General features: G+C 32.7%; 1 protein-coding gene across 1 annotated transcript; it reads left to right on the top strand.

Moving 5' to 3' along the window:
* Nucleotides 1-15,499: 15,499 nt before the first annotated feature.
* On the top strand, nucleotides 15,500-17,212 carry LOC140049211 (uncharacterized). The gene has a single exon (XM_072094045.1). It carries the CDS (start codon nucleotides 15,688-15,690, stop codon nucleotides 16,642-16,644), a length of 957 nt encoding a protein of 318 aa, XP_071950146.1. The 5' UTR covers nucleotides 15,500-15,687; the 3' UTR covers nucleotides 16,645-17,212.
* The last annotated feature ends 1,796 nt before the right edge of the window (nucleotides 17,213-19,008 follow it).

The following is a 19,008-nucleotide window of genomic DNA, read 5'->3' as shown; positions in this document are numbered from 1 at the left end:
GGTAGACTCTCCATTGTAAAAAATGTTTAATAAAAGTCGGTAGAAGAACAGATTTGAAGAATCCTAAAAGTACCTGAAAGTGAGTTAATGATAAATAGGCCTATACTCAGTACCTAACCAATCCGTTTAGTAACACGCATATCACAATGGACATGTCTGCTATTTGTTCCGGTATTGTACTTTTTGTAGTAAAATAAATTTTAAAAACAATCAATTTCCAAGGTAAAAAAGTACATTGTATTGAAAAAGTAGACAAACATGATTAGTTTAACTCACGTACTATTAAATAAGGTGGAAAATTCCCACATTCGTAGACTCATGTCTAACAATGAATGTTTCCGATGATCTCCATCGGGGAATTTGTAAAGAAGTTCATGATCATTTTTATAGTCGTTTATTTTAACGATCGGAACCATCAAGGTGATGTGGTAGGAATAACGTACCTAACTAGATCATGTTATGGAGAAAAGACAATGCACTTGACAATGATTGATTGAAAAACCCTAATTTAATTATCTCTATAAAGATAAGCAGTCTTTTATATAATGCTGATTGTGCTTTTTCAGTTCATTTCTTTATGCAGAAAACGAATATAAACTCAATAACGATTATTACACTCTGGTACTAGTATTATAAATAATAAAGCATGTTTGTCTAAAGATATTAAACAGTACTTGTAGTTAGATGCATCTTTTATGTGGTTGAATTAAAGTTCTTGATCGGATGAAATCATGTAGGTAAATCAGTTTTTGCTTTATGTGTTACATGAGAAAGAACTGATTTTTTTAAATTTATTTATTTAATTTATTATATTATTTTGTTTATCTGTTTTGCTTCTTAGAGAAGTCGTTGTCTAATTCAGGGCCTTGACTTTCATCAAATACTCTCAATTGTGACCTATTTTAATGGAAATTAAAATGTGTTTTTTTTCTCATGCCTAATTGCCTGCATTGTTTTAGTTCAAGGGTAGAAAATATCGCCAATATATATTATTATTATTATAGAAATACTATAATATATACTACCTGGTCAAATACCAATTGCTTTAAGATAGATCACAGAGAAATACGTAAGGTCAATGTCAGCCATAATATTTTATTGAAAAGACCTAGTTATGTATAACTACAGATATGAATCATTCGCTTTTGAATTAATAAAGAATTGATCAACAATAAGCTAGGTTCATAATAAATAGCAGAATATTTTGAACTATATATCACCTTTATACAATAACAAATACACAAATATGGTTGATAGTTGATAGTGATTATTTATATTTCCAACGTACAAAACTTCATTATTAAACTGTTAATGTTGAACATAATGGAAAGTGAAAGGGATAGCTGTTACGTACTCTAACGTACAGTAACAACTTCACCATCATTTTTACTTAATTGTTTTGTACCCATCCATTGACATCTCTCGTAAGCGGTCGCCTCCTTCTGCAAGCGGGTTTTTTTTCGAACAGGTTTAACTGTGCAAAGATACATTCACAGAACAAAAAAGGCGCCGTTCAATTTTGTGTATTCCATAATTTTACCGTCTGCTGTTCCGTTAAATTAAACAAGTATGAATGTAGAATAATACACTCTTAACTGTTTTGACTTTCTGAGTCTTGTTTTTAATTTGCATTTAACAATAACTTATCCACAAATGTCCTGTTACGTAAAAAAAGTATTTTAACATATTATCTTATGTTGAGGGTACATGTTCTGCACTTAGTTAGTGAGTTATTTCACATAATGATGTGTGTCTCTTGAATGTTTGTACTGATCCGCTAGATTTTTAAACTAGATTTATAGATTTCCTGTTACTCTGTTTCACCTCTATATGATTGTATCCCGTCTGTTTTATTCATTGCGTACACCATAAGTAATAAAACAATAAGGAGAACTCATGCACCAGACGACAAACTGTACATGTAAAACAGTGATTCGAAGGGGTAATAGTAAATGTATCATGGATTTAAGGAGGCATACTTTATTTAAGTTCAATGCTAGAATGATAGTTTCTTTGGGGCGAATTTACAATTTTTTTTTATCAAATCTCGTAAGTGTATCCACGGTATGTAGCCTAAACCGTAAAAAGATCTAAATGTTGATTGTATGTAAAAAAAAAGACAGAATGTGTTTTTATTCTGTTACCAGAATTATAGCAGTTTCTGAAAGCATTATTGGCCTGCCGTACTACTACCAATTTAGCCAATGGAGGCGGGGGAGAATATTGAACTGCGATTATGTCACAAAAGATTGGCTAGTTGAGTAAAGTTTTTTTTAAGTATTTAAACAACCATGTAAAACCATATACAAAATAAATTATAATATGCCGCATGCATTGGACAGGTCTTCCATTGCCATGAGTACATTTTGAAATATTTTAGCGATATTTTTTTTCCGTTAAAAAAGGATGACAAAGTTTTCTTCGGCCGAATGGTTTAGTATGGTTCCACAACACTTGAATCGTATGTCTCTCCCCGTGTGTTTTTTTTAACAATGGCAGTAGATCTACAACTGCTAATTCATTTATGGTATTGACTGGTAAGTAATAGACATTTTGTTTTAGTAAAAAAAAAGCAAATGTTCTAAACAAAGCCTCATATGTTAACGAAATAAAATAAAATGCTAGAAAAGTAAAAGGAAATTCGATAGGATATAACAGATACGTATTAGGATTCATAAAAGTTAATATTGGCCTTTGGTGAACCATGCTTCTGACTCATTCGTAAGGAAGTCCACCGACTGAATGAATATAGTTTTAGACTATTTCCCACAAATTTAGACTAAACATAATTATAAAATACAGCGAAGAAATTTCAAAGGCTAATATGTTATTTGTATTCCTACAAAGCAAGCCGCGTTGTGATAACTTCCACGACTACGCCATAGACAATTATACGTCTATTTATATGTACTCAGTCCATAAAAAAATAACACCCATCTTTAATGTTAACTACGGAACACCTATAGATCATTTCCGGAGTTTTATTGAGGTTTTTAAAGTTCAATTTCCCTATCACGGTTAATACTACCGGTAAAAATACTTCCATACCACAGTTAATAATGGAGTCGTAATGTCATATCTGTTTTAAGTAATTCATTGAGCAAGCTAGCTTAATTATTCTTTGTTCATGCGTTATTTGTTGTTTTTTTTAAATGAATTCAAATTTAGAAAACTCGGGTATAGGCCTAACTAAATTATGTTTGTAATGCTATGTATATGTTTGTAATGCTATGTATGTTTTAATTACAGACTAGCAAATTTTAGTTTTGAAATTGGCATATTTTATTCTTTTACAAAATCAATAACATAAACCTGAGAAGAAACAATGGCCAGTCACGAGTAGTGGTGGATCCCTCCAGCCCTACTTAGGCCTACAGCATAAAAGCAACACAAATTTGACAACTATATACAAGTACAAGGCGGTCAAAATATTCATGTTCTTAATAAAGCATGGCTTTATGAAACTTTCTATTAATATTATAGTACTGCACTTTTTATCTAACCATTATTATTATTATTATCATCATTTAAATAGTCCATAGAGATTATGATAGAAATGTGACGTAACACCCAACAGAAATGGAGGAAAGCTTTAAAAATAGGAGAAATGGCCAATGTCCTTACATACGTTTTTTCTAAAATAAAAACAAAGCCAGCATAATGAATATTGTTTTTTTTTATTATTACTTTTCAAAAATACGATATATTTTTTTTTATAAAATAGAACGATAATGGTTTTATAATATATATTTTATTTACATTATAATACATATCAATTATAATAACAAATTCCACTATATTATTTATTCGGAATGTTTTTAAAAAAATTGAATTTAATTGAAATTAAATGTAGACGTTCAGTCTATAATGTAATAATAATTATCATGTCATTATGTTTTTCATTTATATAAAACATTTTCTTTTTTAAATTAAAGATTGATTAGGCATAATTCGAAAGTCTTAAAGCTAAAATAGAGTTCTCAAATGTCTATATGTCCACATATTGTTGGTCTTAGCAGATTACTTAAGTTGTTAAAGTATCAATTTTTAAACGTTTGATAAAATGTTTATGTGAATTTATTCATTGAGAAAAATCAAATGAAAAAGATGTACTAATTATGTAGGCCTAACAGTTCAGTTTATCTTTTTAAAAAATTAAAAACATACGTTTTTAGGTGTTTTAATAAATTTCCATATGGATATTACATGGATATACCGCCTACTGTACTGTAATGATATTTACTTGATAGATACATTTATATTATGATTTGGTAATAATACATAATTACGTAAGCCTCAATGTCATTTATAATAGATCTGTCAATCTCAAGCTGTGGTATCTAGTTTGAATATATCACTTAACGATGGATCATTCTCATAAAGTTCACTTAGTCGATTATATTCCTCATTTAAGTATGCATTAACCTGCATTTGGTCAAAATTAAATATATTTGATACATCACTGGTTCCTGGTGCGTTTACATAACCGGCGTCGTCGTGATGACGCGGAATGGTGTTTACATAATCTTGTGCTGACGGATCATCGTAACGCGTTGATAATGTTGTTAATGGTAAAGAAGCAGAACGATGTGATACATGCGTTACAGGAGGAGTTGGTGGAAAATGATAAGCTGATGTAGTTTGGTTCATGTAGGAAACAGTATTAGAATTATTTGTTTTAGCTGGTGATAGGTACGCGTCGTTCTCCGTCATTCCGACTCGCGTTTCGTCAGGAATTATAGATAAACGTTTGAGTTTTCTCACTTCTCTTTCTTGTTCTTCTTCCCATTCTGTATTACCTTTAGATTTTCGTCGTAAGACTAGCCCAATCAGGCAACTAGTAAACATTATCAACATGACTAAGAGCACGAAGCCTCCAATAGCCGTTCCTTCAATGACATTATAATACCAAAGTTTGACGTTCGAGAAACTACTTGTGTCACTGTCAGCCTGTTCCAATGCCAGTATTGTCGAAAACGTTTCATCGGTAACAAACATGTCTGACTCATCAGTAGCATGTATAGATGTTGTATAAGTGATATCAGGTTTATTAGTAGATTGTACAGATATCTTAGTAACCAAGCTATTGTTTTTCAGTACAGTTGGTGTAGTCAGCACATCTTTATTTTTAAGTGGTTTTTGTACTTTTAATTTCAGTGTGTCAGTACCATTGATTCCTACAGAGTTGATGACTACACATTTAACTTCCGAGTTGTTGTCAGAACGTGTTATGTCGAAGATTTTTATTTTTCTACCTGCTTGTGCGATTTGTATCCTGGATGGGTTACCAGATGTAACAGGAGCCCCTTTGAAGTACCAAATATAATCACTTGAAACAGCAGGTGGCTGTGCTTCTGCGTTACATGTATACGCCGCAGTATCGCCTTCTGACAAGTCAGTCTGGTGACTTCGAATGGTGACTGTAGTTGGAATGGCAAAAGGAATAAGGTTACAGTTAGCTAAAGTTTTCTGGCCATCTTTTTCCTTACATACAAACGGTCGGTAATTATCCTCCGCCGTTATTGTTGTCGTTAGAGAAACATTACTGGATGTCTGTATCCGTTGTTGTTCTAAAGCTTTGCCGTACTTCAAAATCAATTTTGTCGGCGTCGAAGAAACTATAAAATCCGTTATGCAATAAAAATTAACAACGTCTCCAACTTGAACATCAGACTTGGACACCATACACCTTAGCCCTACAGTTTTTCCAGTTAGCATCATAAGCCATAATATTCCAACGATGTTCAATATCAGGGCCATGATTGGTACTGGTACTGAATCAAATTGACAAATACAGCAACAACATAAAAACTGATATTTTAAGTGGTTTGTAAGTTGTAGTTCCGCTTGGATACAAGAGGTCAAAGATCAAAGCAATACAAACGTTGTTTCCTTCCTTTTTGGTGTTTTTCTTGCAGATTAGTATGCATATATATTTTGAAATCATCCGTACTTTCAAGGTTATTAGAGATAAGCTAATAATAATATGCACACTGTTTGACCGATGTGAAGGTCTAGTTAACATAATAATGAGGAATAGAAAGAATATAACAATATCGAATTGGAAAAATTGTATATAACTTTATTCGACTACGGTAGACCATATTCACACTGGCGTATTGCTCGGTCCAAAATCGTATCATGTATAAGTTTTTTCAGGTTGCTTATTTTAAAATATAATCACTTTTACTGAATAAATATACAGAAAAAATGTATATATTTGTGTCCAAATTTATAATGTAGGCCAACTTAAAAAAAAAATTGCTTCATATCGTTTGATGATCATCATTATGTTTTCACTTTTAGAAAACCAACTGTTAGTACGAACTTACCGTAGGCCTAAAATCTTTCTTTGAATGTGCTTCCATTGGTTTCCTGATAGTATACGCATCGATAATTACAGGTGGCGCTGTTGATTGTCCAAATTGTATAGTGAAGTACATTGGGTTGAGAGAGGAGATAGTGACATCATATATTGGGACCATGAATAGGTTTGGTACCATTGAATGCATGAACACAATGCATATTCAATGGTTAAGATTACATAAATATGGAGTAATTTGAAGAAAGAGAATATTAGTTAACAAAAATCGTATGTTATTAATGATAGCAGGCCCTAATCAAATTGTGTGATCTCTGAGCAGCAAAAATGTATTCATTATGCCTGATTAAAGCAAACGTAAAAAGTGTTGGCCCAATTCGTGAAATTGAGGGAGTATATGCAGTCATGTGACCGAAAGCGTCACGTTGCTACCCTCTATACTGTATAATTACTCCAAAATTACCATTGACGATGAACATGATACAGTGATATGTAATTATAAATTGGACTACTTAATTGAATGCTAAAATGTGTTAATTGGCTGGATATATGTAGGCATACCGCTCAACAGGCCGGTCATCGTCTCATTATTACGTCAACCTGCTGTATGGAGAATGCTGTGAGCGTAATATGAGATTTTACTAAAATGGAATCGTGAATTTAATAATATTATCGGTTGATTAAACAAATTCGGTTGGATGATGATGAGTTTCCAGTTTCACCGGGAAACACAGCAAATGAATACCTTTTCATCAGTAATGTGCACTACCGTAATATCGATCTGTAAATGCGGTGGATATAAAATGACGAATGAAATCAGGTGATGAAACACCTGCAAAACGTTTGGTAAAGGAAAAACAAAAAATTGATTGCTTCGCATTTCAGACCACGTTCATTAAGACTCAAATCGATTAGATTTTACGCGTTAGGCTGTAAATATAGACAGTGTGAAATGCTCAAATTACAGTAGACCTAGTCTTGCTTGTTGTGCTGGTACGTCGTACCATGTCCATACACTACAGAGAGGTGATGTAGATATGAATGGTACCCATATTCAAAACAAAATGAATGTACAATTAGTATAATTTTGTTACATCGTAACTTACTTACTTTCGACTCTATAGAAGCATTTATGTATAAAGCTCTGTGTACACTATCAAACTTGTTTGACAAAAAAAGTGTGATGTGCCCAAATGGGGTAGTGATATGACATCATCATGTCCATATAGGCACATCACACTTTTTTGTCACATAAAGTTTGATAGTGTTGATAGAGCTTAAGTACGAGAAGAACATTATACAATCATAATAAACACGTATGCTTATTGATTCGTTATAATAACCTTAGAATTTTATTATTTTATATAGATGAAAGGGTTTTTGGTATTATCATGATTCCCTTTTCTCGTCCTCGATCTGATCGATATGAAATCAACCTTAACGAATACGGTACCACTTATAACTTCCCTGGCATTATAAGTAAATACAGTACAACATGATCGTTACAATTTTAAAGTGAGAATGAGGTGATTTTTCGATCAATGGCCATATAGAATTCTGGAGTTGTTGAATACTAATTTATTATTTCAAAAAAATAAGAGTGTGTAAATAAATTTCTTTTATAAACCAACCCATAATATTTCAATTACCTTTTCAACATGCAAGAACTTATAACCCTTGTTTAATATTTATTGTGTGTGTTTTTTGGGGGTTTTTTTTGTTTCGTTTTGTTCAAGCAATGTATTCGCAGTCAACACAGTGTAATAATTAGGCCTATTTTTATATACAGTTACAACGATGCGTAGCCCTTGTGTTCGTGTTTGGCCTTAGGGTTTGATCGGCAGTCAAATGCTAAATGGAAAACTTTTCAACCTTAGTTGTTTTCAGTCACGTGTATCGGTTTCCATGGTTCACTTGTCTGTTGAGAGTAATAGGCCTACATTTGAAGAATTTATCTGTAATTCAATTTAAAGAGCAGTTTACTTGTTTAGCTCTGTCTGTCTGGACAGTTATTTTTTGCACCGTCTAAGTAAAGACACCACAGTATGAATGTTATGCTTGATCTCGGGGATTTGGTGCTTATATAAACGATGCCCTTTGATTAGAGAGTGAAAAACAATTCCCATTCTTGTCAGATCTACATTGTGGTTTCATTAGTTTCAGACAAGAGTTTGAATGACATTAATGAGCCTATCTATAATACATAAAAGGCACATTGACATAGCAAACACTCCTTATACATAATTATTATATAAGGAGAGCTTCATCCTGATTTCTAAAATCATAATAGTGGCATAAACTACGAATTAATTTTAAGCTAACCATTAGGTCTATATATAGGCATATTGGGTATATGGGTTGGGGTTTTTACTTCTGCAAATACGAGGTATTAGACTATTTATATATATATATAGGAGACCAAATTCACATACAAGCGAAGATGCTTATTAGCATAACAACCAAAACATCAATCAACACGTTATTGATTATTTTTCTGTGGGGGATGGGGGTATGGAGGTGTTTTGGACATGTTTTTGTATTGTTTTTACCGTATTTTTTATAGAAATATTTCTGTAATGTTTTTCGGAAAATCTCGAATAAGGTCAATCAAAAAACCTTACTTTATCAGATCAGATCCAAGATCAACTCCCTTGTCAATATTAATCACTAGTGTATTTGACAGTACGTAGGCAATCGAAAGGATCTCGGGTAGCTTGGAGCCCTATTATTTATAATCGCCAACAACACGTTATTGTTAAATTATAATAGACCTTTATTATTCCTTTAGATTCACATTGAACAAAAGTGGGTAAGTTTAAACACATCTCCTTGCCACACCACTGCAGAGTACCTAGTTCAATTCAATATTATTCTTATACAGTAACTCTTAATTCTGTCTATCTGGAGGAACAAATTATTGATGGCGATCGTAACCCATGAATATTTTTAAGTATTTAGGACAAATCATTAGAGATAAGAACCGTATACTGTAATTATTATTATTATTTTACAATAAAACTATATCTTGCAAAACAAAATTCAACATTCTTGGCATGTATTAACATGCTATTAACGTATAGGCATGTACGCTGTACGAGTGATGTGTCAGTATATGTATTTAGTAGACATTGGCCTATGGTTAGGCCTACCCAGAATGGAATGGTTTAGTTTTTAATTAACCGGAGTATCGTCATTAAGTTTCCGTGGTGGATGATTTTACCATCACCGCAGGCATAGTCCTAAATATTTAAGAATCATTATTTGACTTGTCTACCTTGTAGGTAATCAAGAAAGACTCTATTTTCCAATTTCCCTCTACCTTGAAATACTAAACATGTAATGTTAGTGTTGATTAAAATCATATCAATTGTTATGCATATCTCATTCTCACAGATTTCCTCATCTTTATCGTTTCAAATTAATTATTTAAATTTCAGTATATCACCGGGCGGTTTAGAATTAATGGTCTTTGCCTGCTGTGTTTATATATATAAAAGTATCTCTTCGGAGATCTCGTGAATAAAAATACTGAAAGATGAGGGCGTATCAATTTTATCTCTGTTGCGCGTGCGTACAACTGAGGACTAGTGCTGTTCCGCCGTACCACGCCGAGAATGTTAAAGAGTCGCTATCCAATCGAGTTTGAACAATACCATGAAAGCCCCAGTGGTCTAATGGTTAGGGCAACTGCATATCAAGCAGACGGTCCGAGTTCGAGTCTCGGTTGGGGCGACTTTTTCTCATTCTCACAGATTTCCTCCTTTCAAATTAATTAATTAAATTTCAGTATATCACCGGGCGGTTTATAATTAATGTATATATTATTGCCTGCTGTGTTTATATATATATGTATTGCCCGAAATCCCTGCTAACTTTTCTGGCTGTTTACTTTATCGTTTTGATTTAGCTTTTTGCATTTTATTTTTGTATCTCCATTGAAATCCAGCCACTGATACCCACATAGACCGGGCGCCCGGAAGATTTATTCATGTGAAAAAATACAAAAGGTTTGATGATGTAGTTAGGTGCGTATAATTAGGGTGAGATGCAATATTCGACATTGCTGCCGGGTCACAGCCTGTACATAGGGCCTGTGGGGATCATAACATAGGGGGGTAAAAATGCATTTATTCATGTGAAGCGATACAAGGATAAACTTTTTTGGATATCATTCGCAGTGGGCTACTAATGGTAACATCACCAATGACAGCAACTTTATCCTGTACGGGGCGCCAAACAGCAACATTTTAGGGCCACGCCCAAATGGGTTTATTCATGTGAAGCGATACAAGGTTGAATCTTTTTGTAATGGCAGCAGTACATATTGGGGATGACAAAAACACCAATGACAGCAACTTTATCCTGTACATAAGCTCAGACAGCAGCCCTAAAGGTCCGCAGTTTCCCCCTATTCGGCTATATACTCGGCGCTTATGTCGTCTTATGGCGTTCAGCTGAGTTAGAAATACGTGATACGGACTCGGACTGACAATAAATACACTGTAGATTGATAAAACAATAAATAAAGAGAGCAGTTGTTTCTTGTACCAAATCATCAAACATCAAACTCTTAGGAACTCGCCCAAAATGGGTTTATCCATGAAGTATGAATCATTTTTTTTTTAAATGTTGTTTTTTTCACGTTATCCGGTACACAGCAGCTCAAATGCCCGAGGCTCCATTCGTGATCAACAATGTCGATAATACAAACACATTCACGATAACAAGTGACTTTTATTTTATAATTGAAATATATCTTTATTTTGGAATAATAAATAACACCAACCAAAACACTTAAAATAACCAACAGCAGATTTGTATTTTAGGGTAACATTTTGAACAATCAATTTTATATCAAAATCATTATTTCGATCAAAATAATATAATTTAAGAATATTTTTCAGATAAACTAAATAATTACACTCATAATGATCGACACCGGTACCTATTATTGTACATTATTATTATATATAACTTGATTTAAATATTGTTTTAATTACACACTAGACACTATAGTCTATATGAAAGAAGGCAGCGAAATTTAAATTTGCAACATTTTTTAACATAACATAACATAATAGTAAAGTAAATAATAGTTCGAATTCAACATAATCACTTAGAGAATTGGTAAGGTATAGATTAGACTATCGATTGCACACTATTACTGTATTTTTAACTCAATTTAAATTAAAAAAGTAACCGTTTTCATGTGAATTAGACTGAAAGAAACCAACAAAAAACTTAATCTGCCAACATTTTAAACATCGTTACTTGTCCATAATGGATCGACTACTGTATCGTTACTTATCCACAATGGATCAACTACTGTATCGATTATTGGACATTATTTTACAACTAACATAAGAAAGTGATATCTGATAAAACGCAACAAACTGAATCGAATTAAATATCGTTACCTATCATAATGGATCGACTACTGTATTGATTACTGCACATTATTTTACTATAACTGCCCAAGTCAAATTTAAAATTGTTACTGTACTAACATTAGACAGTGATATCTGCAACATACTCAGGACCAAATTAAATATCGTTACTTATCCATAATGGATCGACTACTGTATCAATTATTGCACATTATTTTACTATAACTGCCCAAGTCAAATTTAAAATTGTTACACTAATAACACTGGACCAAATTAAATAAAAATTGTAAAAAGAAATCCAATAGCCCCTATTGGTTTTATTATATCGTGTATTCTGTTTAGCTAGTGACAATGGAATATGATGAATGTACAATATTCAGTTATTTAATGCATACAGCCAGTAACCTCGATGTCTTTGCTCAATTGTGCTTTTACAGTGTGTCGGTAGTTACACTGCATGTAAAATATTCGACCTGGGTTCAGTGCAATAATCAATACAGTAGTCGATCCATTGTGGATAAGTAATGATATTTAATTTTGTCCAGTATTATTAATGTTGCCTTTTATCAGATATCACTGTATAATGTTAGTACAGTAACAATTTTAAGTTTGACTTAGGCAGTTATAGTAAAATAATGTGCAATAATCGATACAGTAGTCGATCCATTATGGATAAGTAACGATATTTAATTTGGTCCTGAGTAAGCATTTTATCAGATATCACTGTATAATGTTAGTACAGTAACAATTTTAAATTTGACTTGGGCAGTTATAGTAAAATAACCTGCAATAATCGATACATTAGTCGATCCATTATGGATAAGTAACGATATTTAATTTGGTCCTGAGTATGTTGCATTTTATCAGATATCACTGTCTAATGTTAGTACAGTAACAATTTTATATTTGACTAGGGCAGTTATAGTAAAATAATGTGCAGTAATCAATACAGTAGTCGATCCATTATGGATAAGTAACGATATTTAATTCGATTCAGTTTGTTGCGTTTTATCAGATATCACTTTCTTATGTTAGTTAGTAAATAATGTGCAATAATCAATACAGTAGTCGATCCATTGTGGATAAGTAACGATATTTAATTTGGTTCAGTATTATTAATATTAATTAATGTTGCCTTTTATCAGATATCACTGTCTAATGTTAGTACAGTAACAATTAAAAATTTGACTTTGTTTCAGTTAAAGTAAAACAATGTGCAGTAATCGATACAGTAGTCGATCCATTATGGACAAGTAACGATGTTTAAAATGTTGGCAGATTAAGTTATTTGTTGGTTTTTATCAGTATAATTCACATGAAAACGGTTACTTTTTTTAATTTAAATTGAGTTAAAAATACAGTAATAATGTGCAATCGATAGTCTAATCTATACCTTACCAATTCTCTAAGTGATTATGTTGAATTCGAACTATTATTTACTTTACTATTATGTTATGTTATGTTAAAAAATGTTGCAAATTTAGATTTCGTTGCCTTTTTTCATATAGACATATCACTAGTGTCTAGTGTGTAATTAAAACAATATTTAAATCGAGTTATAATAATAATGTACAATAATCGGTACCGGTGTCGATCTTTATGAGTGTAATTATTTAGTTTATCTGAAAAATATTCTTAAATTATATTATTTTGATCGAAATAATGATTTTGATATAATATTGATTGTTCAAAATGTTACCCTAATACAAATCTGCTGTTGGTTAGTTTAAGTGTTTTTGTTGGTGTTATTTATTATTCCAAAATAAAGATATATTTCAATTATAAAATAAAAGTCACACGTTATCGTGAATGTGTTTGTATTATCAACATTGTTAATCACGAATGGAGCCTCGGGCATTTGAGCTGTTCTGTACGTGTACCGGATAAAGTGGGAAAAAAACCATTTTTTTCAAAAATGATTACACACTTCATGGATAAACCCATTTTGGGCGAGTTCCTAAGAGTTTGATGTTTGATGATTTGGTACAGGAAACAACTGCTCTCTTTATTGTTTTAGCATTCTACTGTGTATTTATTGTCGGTCCGAGTCCGTATCACGTATTTCTAACTCAGCTGAACGCCATTAGACGACATACGCACCTAGTATATAGCAGAATAGGGGGAAACTGTGGACCTTTAGGGCTGCTGTCTGAGCTTATGTACAGGATAAAGTTGCTGTCATTGGTGTTTTTGACATCCCCAATATATACTGCTGCCATTAAAAAAAGATTCAACCTTGTATCGCTTCACATGAATAAACCCATTTGGGCGTGGCCCTAAAATGTTGCTGTTTGGCGCCCCGTACAGGATAAAGTTGCTGTCATTGGTGATGTTATCATTAGTAGCCCACTGCGAATGATATCCAAAAAAGTTTATCCTTGTATCGCTTCACATAAATAAATTCATTTTTACCCCCCTATGTTATGATCCCCACAGGCCCTATGTACAGGCTGTGACCCGGCAGCAATGTCGAATATTGCATCTCGCCCTAATACGCACCTAACTACATCATCAAACCTTTTGTATCTTTTCACATGAATAAATCTTCCAGGCGCCCGGTCTAACAGCATTGTCATTTTTTTTAGTAATTTGCCTTTGGATTTATATATATATATACATATATATAAACACAACAGGCAAAGAACATTAATTCTAAACCGCCCGATGATATACTGGAATTTAATTAATTAATTTGCCACTGATACCCACAGCATTGTCATTTTTTTTAGTAATAAAATATATTTATATATATATATATATATCTATATATATATTTGGAATTTATTTCTATGCCTGTTGTGTTTATATATATATATATATATATATATATATATATACTTGCACTGATGAAGGGCTAGTGTTGCCCGAAAGCTCTGCTAACTTTTCTGGCTGTTTTACTTCCCGTTTTGATTTAGCTTTTCGCTTTTATTTTGTATCTCCGTTGAGATCCAGCTACTGATACCCACAGCATTGTCATTTTGTTCAGTAATTTGCCTTTGGATTTATATATATATATACATATATATAAACGTTTATATATATATACATATATATAAACACAACAGGCAAAGAACATTAATTCTAAACCGCCCGATGATATACTGAAATTTAATTAATTAATTTGAAACGATAAAGATGAGGAAATCTGTGAGAATGAAAAAAAGTCGCCCCAACCGAGACTCGAACTCGGACCGCCTGCTTGATATGCATATGTCCTAACCATTAGACCACATATATATATATATATATATATATGCATATTATGTTAAAACCAAGAAGGAATCAAATTTCAGTTGTTTAGTGTATTATATTAGTATTGGAACACATTTAATTTGGGTTGGGAATTGTATAAACCTGTGACAGCCTATACATAATATACACAGCCGTTAATGTAGATGTATAATTCTGTATTGTGTTGAGTTTTTCGCGGACCATATCTTAAGCAGGTTAAGCCTGTACAGTATCATATTAGATTCATTCCAGCTACGGGTTCATAATCGGAGAGTTTTAACATGAGACGTCTCAACGGGAGGTATATACAGTACTAACATCGAAAAGGATTAGTGTATAAACATTAGCTTACGTATTTTAGACGTTTAAAATGAATAACACGTATAGAATGTTGTAGTCAAAAGTTGCTGGTATTAATGATCGAATCACACGGTTAATCCGCTTTATACGACACATCAATATTCAGATATAATTATATCGTCTGATACAATTTGCGGGAAAGACCTATATCGATTTTGTCAAGATTTAATTTTCATCGCGTTGATTTCATAGGCAGAGCAAAAGCATTTTAGCAAACAAGTTAGAGTGCTATGCATTTATTGAAATTAGGTAAGCGTGAATCGCCTATTTGACAAGTCTTTTGTGCTTCGTTGAATGCCCAGTGTAAAAAATTCGTCATTTGAAAGAAAGCAAGCATAGTATCCGGAGGGGTGTTAGCCAAGATATCGACGGATAGTGTAGGCTGCAATGGATATGCCTAGGCACGAGACAGGTCGTTCTCAAACTCGTGTAATGCTGTGGTCAACTCCACGAGCGCTATCAACGGCATTCCTTCGCTCTATACACACTCTAGATAAATGTGAAATATTTAATGAACCGTTTATGACTGCTTGGCATTTTGGTCCTGAGCGTAAGTATCAACCAAATAAACTAATAAGCTTTCTTATAGGATGTGAGGAAAATTATTCATACCAATGGATAAAAGAACAATTAGAGAGAGAATACGTCGATAAAGATGTGGTGTTTTGTAAAGACTTTGCTTACGCTATTGATGGTAACTGGGATGCTATTCCAAAAGGATATAAACATACATTCCTCATACGAGACCCATCTAAAGTTATGAAATCTTGGAAGGAACGAATTAATTGTGGACCGCTACCCGGGATGGGACTTATATGGAAGCGAAGCGTGTCTTTTGCAATGCCACCTGGTTATATGTACGAAGAACTTCATGATCTTTTTATTCACTTACGCGATACTACTGGTGAGGCACCTCTTATACTGGACGCAGACGATCTTCTTGCCGATCCTAAGCAGATGATGCGTAAATACTGCAAGGCTGTAGGACTTACATATCGAGAAGAGATGTTGCACTGGGAACCAGAAGAAAAAATGAAATGGCACGTAGCGTATTCTAATTTAATTGCTGATAAAATCATGGGTTGGTATTCTGATGCGATGAATAGTGATGGAATTAGGCAAAAATCTAAAAGATCGAGAGTTGATATGGATTCTTTACCAGATGATGTTCGAGAAGTTGTTAAATTTGTTCAGCCATTTTACGATGTGTTATACAACGAACGATTACGACTTGATTGCGATATTGTAGATTCTCATGCCACATTTGTGAAATTAAAAGATCAAAATGAAAACGCTTTTATTTTACCAGAAAAAGAAATAAGTGACGACGGAAGAACGCATTGATTTTAATATTGTGTGTGCCTGTTTGATCTCCCGCAGCGTGGAACGACGACAATAAAAAATACCCGGAAATGTATACGGTAGTCAAGGAAACGAACTTTGTATTACTTTCGGATCCGTTGTGTGTGGTTAAGATATTCCGTTCATACTCAAGTTTAATTATAGTAGTAGTAGCCTACGGTAGTTTAAACATGCATATGCCTAGATATACATATAATACAAACGTTGTATTGCCATACATGGAGAAACCACAGTATCACAATAAGCATGCTCAAAATTGTTTACCGTAACCAAGGAAACGGATTTTAAATCAGAACACTCGGATACGCTGTTAGCTTTACAGAAATACATGCATTCAATATTTGAGTACTAAGAACTACTATTGTTATTTCAATATTAAGCCTATTGAGGATTTTATTATAGAATTAGGTAAATAACACAATGTGCTATAAATAATTTCGCATACAACACCAAACATGTTTCAGGCATGTGTTCTGATGCATGAAACCTGTAATTTTATTATTTTCTACTCGGTAAAATGTAAAATAAAAATTCCAGGACACAAATTAAACTCGTATACTGTATATTTTAACACACGTACTATGCACGTCGCATGTAAGCCTACGTATCACTGATTTTATAAGTGAAGAAAAAAATATGTACTATTATTTGTTTGTCACTAACTTGTAGAATAGGAAGTTGGATATCTGCCAGTTTATTTCATCGTCTTCGGGATTGACGTAACCGGTATTAAATACCGTTTATGATGCATTCGTAGAATAATGTAATTTTAATATTTTGTTAAGAATATTATATAATTAGGTCACTATATTATTTAATGCATTAAGTACGCCTATTGTCGGTACATATGCATAAGCAAGCCGGACTGATTACGGAAAGACGATGTAATACAGCTATTTACGAATCACAACTATTATTATTTGTAGTGTAAATGGAACCTTTTCAAATTATTATACTACACTAAACATTATTTGATTGTAATATCCGTAATATTTTAAATTGTTCAATGTAAAAGTTTATGTGTCACTGTAAAGTTCTATCTACACTATAAAACTTATAGTTTGACAAAACAGTGTCCAAATATTGTAGTGATATGACGTCATCGTACCCATATACAGGCATATCACATTTTTTTGTCAGTGTAGAAACAGCTTCATAAACAGTGTGTATCATTATTTAAAAAAGGGCTTGCTGCATATTTAAAGTTAAAGAGTGTATAGGCTCCTAAACAACATAATATTTGACATGATCCCTCATAAATCATAAAGTGCAAACTCGTATATAAAGAGGAAATAAGCGTAGTACCAGTTAGTCCGTCCTAAGAATATGCAACTAAATTAAAAGAAAATAATTGTAATTCTAATGTTCTTTGATTTTGTTCGTGTTCATTAATTATTAATTCAACCATACTGATCCCATTTTCTAAAATACGAGTCATAATAACTTTATATAGCATACTAATTTAATAATACAATATAATTCTTACCTCCTATGGGATACAATGCCCTTAAATTTATATGTATGTATACACTAACATTGACATTACCTATCACAATTCCTTAATGTTAATTGTACAGTACAGTACAGTGTAGTACCGGTAACAAGTTTTGTCGAAATTAATACATACTCGGTTTGATTATTATAAATAACACACTGCAGCAACGCTATTAATGTTGTCATTATATTTCACTAATGTCGTTAGTGTACTAATTAAGGCTTTAAATACAATAGAAAATCTTGATGGTGAAATAAATACTCATTCACATTGATACTGCAATATGCATATCGCTATTAGTAGGCGGTAATTATTGATCTGTAACGTCATTAACGTATACATATCAAATACAGTTCTTTTTACACGAATACGAATAATATGTATGCCATGGATGATCTACCTAGTGCTGTACATATCAATGATCAAACTATATAGACAGGAACAGAGTGGGATGGTATAGCCACCCTACACATTTATAAAATTGCAATGCACAAGATACAGTAAGTTCTGTACTTTTTAAATGTTTCGACCCTCGAAACCCTGGATCAACCTCTTGTATAATTACCATGCAGTACTAACAGTAAGCCTTTACATGATGCAATGTTATGTATAAAATTAATAATTCTTGGTTTGCTTGGGGTGTGTGGGGGGGGGGGGGTAGGACATAGGAGTAAAAAAGTTATAATAACTTGTTTACTCTTGAAAGAGTCGTATTCTGTTCGATTTCTAACCTTGCATTTGAAATGTAAAAACAAAAGAAGCTTTATAATTATTTTAAAGTTAAAATTGAAAAAAATCATCTCCTTCCCAAAATATTTTTGAAATCAGATTTTCGTTTTTCATGAAAAACG

This window comes from Antedon mediterranea, chromosome 1 (genome assembly GCF_964355755.1).
Source record: "Antedon mediterranea chromosome 1, ecAntMedi1.1, whole genome shotgun sequence".
Taxonomy (NCBI): Eukaryota; Metazoa; Echinodermata; class Crinoidea; order Comatulida; family Antedonidae; genus Antedon; species Antedon mediterranea.
Note: the sequence above shows the minus strand (reverse complement) of the source record. Positions and strands in the feature narration are given on the sequence as shown.